Here is a 9,929-nt window from a genome sequence, read left to right on the forward strand (position 1 = left end):
CCAACCCCCCCAAGCTAATTTTTGTATTTTTAGTAGAGACGGACTTTCACCATGTTGGCCAGGCTGGTCTCGATCTCCTGACCTCGTGATCCGCCCACCTTGGCCTCCGAAAGTGCTGGGATTACAGGCGTGAGCCACCGCGCCCGGCCAAGTTGTACCTTTTACTGAAGAACTCTGCATTACAGGAGTTGACCTAAAGGCTTGAGGTTTCTACATATTGCTGGGGCAATTGGCCAAATGGATGACATGGTTCTCAGCTGAGTGTGCCTGCTGCTGCCACAAGTCTGTCTCAGTGTGTCCCTTTGAGAGGGTCCCATTCTGCAAGCAGAGCCTGGCAGATCTTGTCCCACCTTTGCAAAATGTTCGATATGTCAAGCTGACCCAGATTCAGAGGTTGTTGCTCCCTGTGCTCTGGTTCAGGCTGCGAATGGCTCTTGAACTGTAGTACTCCCGAGCCCGTGTGTTCTTTGTGATTCTGGTGTTCTTCTTGGTATTGGAGCCAGAAGGGAGTCAGAGTATCTAAGTCCTTTTTCAGAATTGGCAGTGTCAGGACGTGATTCGGAAGTATGAGAGGTTGATCAGAGTTCTCTACTTCCTGCACAGCCTGTGTGGGCTGCATGATCACGACATTTGGTCCTTGGCTCACATGGACCCTGAAGGAATCCCAAGGCGCCTGGGTTGAAGGAAGAACAGGTAGAAGAGTTTGGTGCCCACTGGAAGAATTTGAGGAAGAAAAATAATGAGAGCTGTCTGTGAGGCTGAACAGGTTGACTGGATGCCACCCAACACTTGTATCTGGTCTCTCGTTTGGGTCATCTACCAATAAATTTACGGGCTCCCTTCTGCAATTCTTGGGGTACAGAGATCTTTGTTTCTGAAACCACATCTAAGTGAGAAAAAGGGAGACATGACATCATAAGATATAAGCAATTGTAACTCTGCATCACATGCTCTGTAAAACAAAGGAGCTATTAACCTAAGGACAAGTCACAGGGTGATTTTATAGAGAGAGTTGACTCTCTAAATCCATGGGTTCTGTCTATATACCCTGATTCAACCAACCATGGATTGAAAATATTTGGAAGAAAACCCAAATAAAAACCAATGCAACAATAAAATAATACAAAGAAAAATTCAGTATAACAACTATTCACATCGCATTTACATTATATTAGGTAGTACAGGTAATTTACAGAGGTTTTAAAGTACACGAGATGTGCATAGGTTATATTCAAATGCGACACCATTTTATATCAGGAACTTGAGCATCCTTGGAGTTTGGTATTCAGGGGAAGGTCCTGGAACCAATCCCTCATGGATACTAAGGGACGACTGTATATGAAATCATGTATATATATGTTTATTATTATTTATTTTTATTACTTTTGTTTATTTTTCGTTTTTATGTGAATTTGAGAAAAAGAAAATCTTATACATTTTATATGTGAAATTAACTCCAGTCCATGTGTTCATGTGTGCATGTGTGTGTGTGTAATGTGTATGTTTGTATATACACATAAACACAAATACATATTCTGAGGTTATAACACAGTCAGCAATTAATTACAGGTGAGTTGAATCTCTGACTAGAAAGGCACGTGTTCTTGAATTCTCCCTCTAATTGTAACAATGGATCAGCAAAAAAGATCTCTTGACCAGGCTGACATTTTTTTCCTCTTCATGGATATGTGCATAAGAATTGACAGTTTGTGTGCATGTGTATTCATCTGATTAATGACTAACAAACACAAATAAATGTATTTGAGAGTTTGTGTGTCATAAACCCATGACTGTGCCTCCTAAGTCATGAGCACTTAACATATGCTAAATCACTATCCCCATAACTTAGGTAAAAGAAAATACTCTGTGGGGGCCAATTTTGTCCCTCAATGGGAGAACATTTGACTATGTCTGTGAATTATTTGCTTGTCACAAACAGGGGAAGAGAAGGTGGGCAGGTGCTTTACTGGTATCTAGATGGTAGAGGCCAGGAATGCTGACTAATATTCTACCATGCACAGGGTGGCCCCTCACAAGAAAGAATTATCTGAGCTAAAATGACAACACTCTCAAGGTTGTAGAAAATCTAACAATGTTCTCAAAATGGGTAGTTTCTGCTAGTGATTCCAAATCTGTGCATAGCAATTTGATTTGAAAATTCTTCCTTGACAAAAATGGGACTTGCAATGCCAGACATTTACCATCCCCCGTCATTGCCCTTGATGACTTTGATAACCCAAGACACCTTCAGAGGGCAGTATCACAGGCAGGATATAGTTGGGGTCACAGACATGGAACTTACTTGAATTCTTGATTCCTGCAGTCCTGTTTGTTCAGTCAGTTTTTTCCTGGTAGCAATATCAGGGAATGGGTTCCTCTCAAAGGCTTGCACTAGTTTGTTTTTTTGAGTCCACGTGATCAATGTCTGTTTTTGCCGGGCTTCTTTTGGTAAGTATTCTAAAGGAGAACATAGAAGCTGTTAGGGGAATTTTCATATTCAAACCAGAAAAACAAACCCATGAAGATAATGCTGGCCATATTTGCTCTCTCTGAATCCCCAAGGTGGCAGAAGAGGTCATTGCTCTGCAGCAGGACCAGAAAGCCCAGAGCTAGGCTGGGCCCAGTGGCTTATGCCTGTAGTCCTGCACTTTGGGAGGCCAAGGTGAGTGGATCACTTGAGGTCAGGAGTTCAAGGCCAGCCTGGCCAACTGGTGAAACCCTATCTCTACTAAAAATACAAAAAATTAGCTGGGCGTGGTGGCGCACCTCTGTAGTTCCAGCTACTTGGGAGGCTGAGGCAGGAGAATCACTTGAATCCGGGAGGCAGAGGTTGCAGTGAGCTGAGATCACGCCACTGCACTTCAGGCAACAGAGTGAGACTCCATCTCGAAACAAAATACAAAAATAAAAAATAAAAAAATAAAAAGCCCCGAGCTTGCTTGTGAAGAACCTGCCTGTCTCATTCAATTGTGGGAGGCCGCTCTGCCTATGGAGTGGCCATTCTTTTGTTTATTTACTTCTCTAATAAACTTGCTTTCACCTAAAAAAAATTGTACTCTCAATGGGACCCACTGAGCATTCTTACCATGAGTCAGATGCTGGGACTGGTCATGCCCCTGGGTTTGATCTTTTTCTGAGAAGCATGTATAATCTAGTTTTCTCTGTTTTACTCTGTAGTTTTTAAACCAAACCTAAGTAGGAGAAGAAGATGTGACAGTCATGCATCTCAGGCTATGTCATTCCAAATATCAATTCAATTGAACAAAACTGATTTGACTAACTGTCGCTGGAATAATACCCACAAGAGAAAGGCAATGCATTGTCCTAGGAATGATGCTACTATTGGCATACGATTCAGGGTCACACATGAATCTCCCTTCAAATCAAATGAGCCTTTCTTTCATGGTCATTTTTTGTGGCATCCAAAGTAAATTTGTTTGATTTAGGAGACCCTATGAGGTCTCTCAAAGGATTGCACTCTCTCTCTCTCTCTTCCTCCTAGCAGGACTTCAGTTTCTGAGTATCTTTTCTTGACCCTCATCACTTCTTCACAGGAAATACCATTTCATAACATACAATACATATGGAATTAATTGCAGAAAAATTTCTTTAAATAGGAGAGCAGAATTAGCCATAGTAAAGAGCTAGGCTAACACTCATCTGTATTTCCTCTTAGTCATTTTTATCCCAGGGTTAACAATAGATGAGGAGACTTCTAGGGAGCCACACACCTCATTTTGTCACTCTTGTCCCTAACAAAACCAATTGAACTCTTTGCTTGTTTCCTCATTATTAGAGTCAGAATTGTAATATATTTTCTAATGATTTCTAAGTGTTATTATTTTGATAATTAGATATTCTTAAGAACATTTAGCATCTTAATGACAACCAATATCCAATAAACCACTCTTATATCATAGGCATTGTGCTAAAGCTGGCGTCCTCAACCCTGTTAGGAACTGGGTGGCCCAGCAGGAGGTGAGTGGAGGGCCAGCGAGCATTACCTACCTGAGCTTCACCTCCTGTCAGATCAGCTGCTGTGTTAGATTGTCACAGGAGCACAAACCCTACTGTGAACTGTGCATTTGAGGGATCCAGGTTGTGAGCTCCTTATGAGAATCTAACTAATAGCTAATGCCTGATGATCGGTGGTGGAACAGTTTCATCCCGAAACCATTACCCACCCCTCCTTGTCTGTGGAAGTACTGTCTTCCACAAAACCAGTCTGTGGTAAAAAAGTTGGTGAACGTTATGTTAAAAGGTTTTATCTCTTCTCTAAATTAATGAATCAGAATAGTTTTAGTTAAGAAATCTTAAGTACAGATGGAAACTGGAAACAAGTGAATAAAGTATAAACACTATAGCAGAGGCAACCTCTATCTACATCATTTCCTGAACTTGCCATTTTCACCATCATTCCAAGTGGGCCCAGTACCTCAAAGCCAATTACCAGTATTCCCATAGAATGTACTTTTGTTACTGGGACTTGAGTAATCCCTGCCTCCCACATCCAGTATAGATACATGAAGAGACAAGTAAAATTCTTCTCTTCTATATCCTCTCAGACTGAGATTCTTATAGCCAATGGCTTGTTGGAGACTATACATTTGATGCAAAACCCAGAACTCATTATTTTCCTCTAAAAACACAATTTCACTTGGTCTTCATTGGTTTAAATACCATTTTCACTGATAGAATTATATTATTTACAGAGATCCCTTTTTCTTTCTTTCTTTCTTTGAGACAAAGTCTTGGTATGTTGCCCAGGTTGGAGTGCAGTGGCTATTCACAGGCACGATCCCACTACTGATGAGCATGAGTGTTGATCTGCTTTGTTTCTGACTTGGACTGACTCACTCCTCCTTAGGCACCCTGGCGGTCCCCAGCTCTTGGGACATTACCATATTGATGCCAAACTTACTGCAGACATCCAATCCACATACTGCAGACACCCAATCTGCATAACACAAGCATACTATAGCACAGAATGTCTGGGCTCAAGCGATTCTCCTGCCTCAACTTCCTAAGTAGCTGGGAGTACAGGTGCACACCACCATGCCAGGAGTCAAAGATATCTTCTTTTTTTTGGTAGACATTGTCTCGCTCTGTCTCCCAGGCTGAAGTGCAGTGGTGCAATCACGGCTTACTGCAGCCTCTACCTCCTGAGCTCAAATGATCCTTCCACCTAAGCTCCCCCAAGTAGCTGGGACTGCAGGTGTGGACCAACACACCCAGCAAATTAAAATACATTTTTTGGAGAGATGGTGTTTTATGTTGTCCAGGGTGGTCTTGAACTCCTGGCTTCAAGTGATCTTCCAATTTCGGCCTCTGAAAGTGTTGGGATTACAGGTGAGGGTCACCCTACCCAGTCCAGGTATCTCTCTGATAACTGAAGAGGTTTAACTTAGCTTCATTTTATATCAGCTATTATATTTAAAATAATTCAGTATGGAATTTTATTTCAAACATTGTGTGTATGAATCGCATTGGAGACATTAAATTAAAAAATAGTCTGAGACTTGGGAATGCACATGCATTCTTACCCCAGTTTCCTTGTAATTACATATGAATAATCTATCTGAATATTCCAATACTAAAATATAGGACATAATTCTCATGGTGATTTCATTTCCTATATTCTCTAAATCTCAAAATATGACTTAATTACCTATTGGCAGAGACTGAGCCACTATATTCTCCTTCCCCATTGGTGAATACAAATGATATTTCCACCTTTGGTAAAATTCATAAACAGCATCCTTGTTTTTATTTGTTTTCTTTCCTTTTCTTTTTTTTTTTTTTTTTGAGACGAAGTCTGGCTCTGTCACCCAGCCTGGAGTGCAATGGCGCAATCTGGACTCACTGCAAGCTCGGCCTCCCAGGTTCATGTGATTCTCCTGCCTCAGCCTCCTGAGTAACTGGGACTACAGGTGCCTGCCACCACGCCCGGGTAATTTTTTTAGTGGAGACGGGGTTTCACCATGCTAGCCAGAATGGTCTCGATCTCCTGACCTCATGAGGCCCCACCTCGGCCTCCCAAAGTGCTGCTATTACAGGCATGAGCCACCGCGCCTGGCCTTTTTATTTGTTTTCTAATTTTGTGTAACAGGAAAACGTTTCTTAGCAAAATACCTGATATAAGGGAACTGGCAAAAGCGCTGGGCCTAGTCTTTCTCTTTACCGTGGTTCTGACAGATAATGAAGTAGAAATCTAATGCCCACCTGAATATTAGACTCTGGAACCCCAATTTCTTTGGCCAGTTGTTCTCTGGCAGCTTTATCAGGGAAAGGGTCATGTTGAAACCATGACTGGAGGATATCCTTTTGACTCTGGTTATACTGAATTCTGTTTCTCCAGAATTCTTTTTGAAGTATGCCTGATGAACAGAAAAGGGGGAGAACAGCATGAAGAATATATTTATAGGTTTAAATCTGTGGTTTAGTTTAATTAATTTATTTTGAGACAGAGTCTAACTCTGTTGCCCAGATTGGAGTGCAGTGGTGCAGTCTCAGGTCAATGCAACCTCCACTCCTGGGGTCAAGCAATTTTTATGCCTCAGTGTCTGGAGTAGCTGGGACTACTGGTATGCACCACTGTGCCTGGCTATTTTTTTTTCTTTGTAGAGATGAGATTTCATCATCTTGCCAGGCTGGCCTCGAACTCCTGGGTTCAATTGATCCTCCTATCGTGGCCTCCCCATTTTGTTAATTATTAATATTATTATTATTATTTTTTTTTGTGAGACAGAGTCTCAATCTGTCGCCCAGGCTGGATTGCAGTGGTACCATCTCAGCTCACTGCAAGCTCTGTCTCCCGGGTTCACACCATTCTCCCGCCTCAGCTTCCCGAGTAGCTGGGGCGCCACCACACCTGGCTAATTTTTTGTATTTTTAGTAGAGACAGGGTTTCACTGTGTTAGCCAGTATGGTCTCGATCTCCTGACCTCATGATCTGCCTGCCTCGGCCTCCCAAAGTGCTGGGATTACAGTCTTGAGCCACCACGCCCGTCCTATTATTACTCTGTATTTTTGCTCTTTTTTTTAAATAGCTAAAAGTCATGCTAAATTGGGTACATAAACATTTAAACATATATATTAGAAAACGATAATTAATGGCCTAAATTTCCAAAGAGAGAACTTACACAGAAAATGTACAAAATTACCAAAAGAGGAAGCAGTAGGGAGGAGGAAAATTAATAAAAATCAATGAAAAAAGTGAAACTCATGGAACAATTGAAAAGGTGAAATAAGACACACAGGAACTGGTACTTCTAATGAAAAAGAATATATCTCAAAAAAATTCAGTAGGCTGCATTAGACAGTTCATACATTCTTCCCTCCACATAAACTGTCAGCTTTAAAACTTTAGGTAGATGACCCTTGTGTGGGACTAGGTAGATGACCCTTGTGTGGGACTCATGGCTGCCGTCTTACATTTGAAATTCAAGAGTCCAACTTCAAAGCACCCATGGCTGTTCTAACACAATTTATCAGCTAAAAACAGCTGCTGCTCTACCATTCTGTACCTCTAATCATGTTTGTGCTGTGAACTTTGACAAACTCTGAAAAATAAGCAAGGCATGTAGCAATCCCAAAGAACAGAGAAAAAGCTGATGGGAACTTACCACCTGAAGTACCGTCCAAATTCATCTTGGGTAGAAAACCCGGACTCCACGGAGATCAGCGAGTAATTGAGCAGCTCCCAAAGACAGGCTTTATATAGGATCAGGGTGACCCGCCCTTTTCTTAAATACCTTTCAATTTAATCCCCTCATTAAATATTTAACACCTGTAGAAAGAAACTTGAAGTAACTAGATTAAGCGGAAGTACAGATTCTACTTGATGATTTTGTCTTTTTCATAATACCTTTCTAAATATGACTCTTGTTTAATTATTTCAGTTTGGCCATAGTAGTTTCCACATTATAAGAATGTTCTCACCTTACTTTGTATTTTTTGTTTTCCTCGCCTCTTCTGAAACTCGTGTCTTTTTTTCATTGCGATGGTGCTGTCTACGTGTCAACTTGGCTGCTCTACACTTCCTATTTTTTCAATAAAACACGAATCTAGGCATTGCTGTGAAGGTATTTTGTAGATGTGATTGGGTTATATAATCAGTTGGCTTTCAGTAAATGAGATTATCCTGGATAATCTGGGTGGGTTATTTTCAATCAGTTAAAGAGCAAAGCTGAGGTTGCCCTGGGGGGTGGAGGTGGTGGGAATCACATCTGGCTGAGTGTGGTGACTCAAGCCTGGAAACCCAACACTTTGGGAGGCTGAGGCAGGAGGATCGCTTGAGCCCAGGAGTTAAAATTCAGTCTGGGAAACACAGGAAGACCTTATTTTATTTATGTAAAAATTTAAAAAAGTTCTATAAGTGCTCAGCTGCTTCATCTGCTGTTTCAGGAGTTTCCACCTGCTTTTCCGAAGGGCCTGCCCTACAGAATTTATTCTGCCCACCCAGCCCCTAGAATTATAGAAGTGAGTTTTGTATTGCTATGGGCTGAATGTTTATGTAGCCTCAAAATTCATATGTCAAAATCTTCACCATCAAGGTAATGGTATTAGGAGGTAGGGCCTTTGGGTAGTGAGTAAGTCATGAGGGTGGAGTCCTCACGAAGGGGATTAGCGTCTTCATCAAAGAGAGCAGAGAGGGGGAGGGAGAGAGGGAGATCCCTGTGATCCTTCTGCCATGTGAGGTTAGAGTGAGAAAACGACTTTCTACTAGGACGTGAGTCCTCACCAGACACCTAACCCGATTGTACTTCCCAGTCTCCAGAACTGTGAGAAATAAATTTCTGTTGTTGATAAGCTAACCAATCTATGGTATTTTGTTATAGCAGCCTGAATGGACTAAGGCATATATATGTCTTTATATATATGTACAAGTGTGTACGTGTATAGATGTATATGTACCTATATAATATAAATACACACAGGCACACACACATATATATAGTTCACTAGTTCACTATTAGATTTGACCTCAGAACACTACTGATTGTTTCTCTGATTGAACCCTGAATGATACAGATGTTGGTGTGCCCAAAATCATATTTACTGTCATGCACGTCCGTGTGAAGAGACCACCAAACAGGCTTTGTGTGAGCAACATGGCTGTTTATTTCACCTGGGTGCAGGCAGGCTGAGTCCGAAAAGAGAGTCAGCAAAGGGTGGTGGGATTATCATTAGTTCTTATAGGTTTTGGGATAGGCTGTGGAGTTAGGAGCAGTGTTTTGCGGGCAGGGGGTGGATCTCACAAAGTACATTCTCAAGGGTGGGGAGAATTACAAAGAACCTTCTTAAGGGTGGGGGAGATTACAAAGAACCTTCTTAAAGGTCGGGGAGATGACAAAGTACATTGATCAGTTAGGGTGGGGCAGAAACAAATCACAATGGTGGAATGTCATCTGTTAAGGCTATTTTCACTTTTGTGGATCTTCAGTTCTTTCAGGCCATCTGGATGTATACGTGCAGGACACAGGGGATATGATGGCTTAGCTTGGGCTCAGAGGCCTGACATTTACTGCTTTCTTTTGCATTAAATGAATAGTTTCTAATATAGCATTATTTTTCTTTTTTAGAGACAAGGCCTGGCTCTCTCGCTGGAGCCTCAAACTCCTGGGCTCAAGTGATCCCCCTGCCTTGGCCTCTGAAAGTGCTGAGATTATAGGCATTAGCCGCCATGTCTGGTCAACATTTTCTTTTTCTTTTCTTTTTTTTCAAGATGAAATCTGGCCCTGTGACTCAGGCTGGGGTGCAGTGGCTCAGTCTCTGCCCACTGCAATCCCCATCTCCCAGGTTCAAGCGACTTTCCAGCCTCAGCCTCCTGAGTAGCTGGGATTACAGACTTGTGCCATCACACCCGGCTAATCTTTGTATTTTTAATAGAGACGGGGTTTCACCATGATGGCCAGGCTGGTCTCGAA

At 41.8% G+C, this 9,929-nt stretch overlaps 1 protein-coding gene across 3 annotated transcripts; it reads right to left on the reverse strand.

Moving 5' to 3' along the window:
- Positions 1–253: 253 nt before the first annotated feature.
- Positions 254–7,691, reverse strand: DUXB (double homeobox B). Of its 3 annotated transcripts, XM_025371242.1 has the most exons (5): positions 7,626–7,691; positions 6,223–6,377; positions 3,086–3,191; positions 2,303–2,457; positions 254–886 (listed from the first exon to the last, which is right to left on the reverse strand). In XM_025371242.1, exons 1-5 carry the CDS (start codon positions 7,648–7,650, stop codon positions 290–292), a joined length of 1,038 nt encoding a protein of 345 aa, XP_025227027.1. In that variant the 5' UTR covers positions 7,651–7,691; the 3' UTR covers positions 254–289. The 3 variants fall into 3 exon arrangements, with proteins under 3 accessions (XP_025227027.1, XP_025227029.1, XP_025227028.1); XM_025371244.1 differs by lacking the exon at positions 6,223–6,377; XM_025371243.1 differs by lacking the exons at positions 3,086–3,191; positions 6,223–6,377.
- Between the last annotated feature and the right edge of the window lie 2,238 nt (positions 7,692–9,929).

This window comes from Theropithecus gelada, chromosome 20 (assembly GCF_003255815.1).
Source record: "Theropithecus gelada isolate Dixy chromosome 20, Tgel_1.0, whole genome shotgun sequence".
NCBI classification, from domain to species: Eukaryota; Metazoa; Chordata; class Mammalia; order Primates; family Cercopithecidae; genus Theropithecus; species Theropithecus gelada.

Bases quoted from the DNA above. Each gene is read 5' to 3' on its own strand.
- DUXB (XM_025371242.1), bottom strand. From the start codon at position 7,650: ATGAATTTGGACGGTACTTCAGGTG. The intron at 6,378-7,625 runs GTAAGTTCCCAT...TCTGTTCATCAG, and splicing joins TTTGGACGGTACTTCAGGTG to GCATACTTCAAAAAGAATTC. The intron at 3,192-6,222 runs GTGGGCATTAGA...TCTCCTACTTAG, and splicing joins TTCCAGAGTCTAATATTCAG to GTTTGGTTTAAAAACTACAG.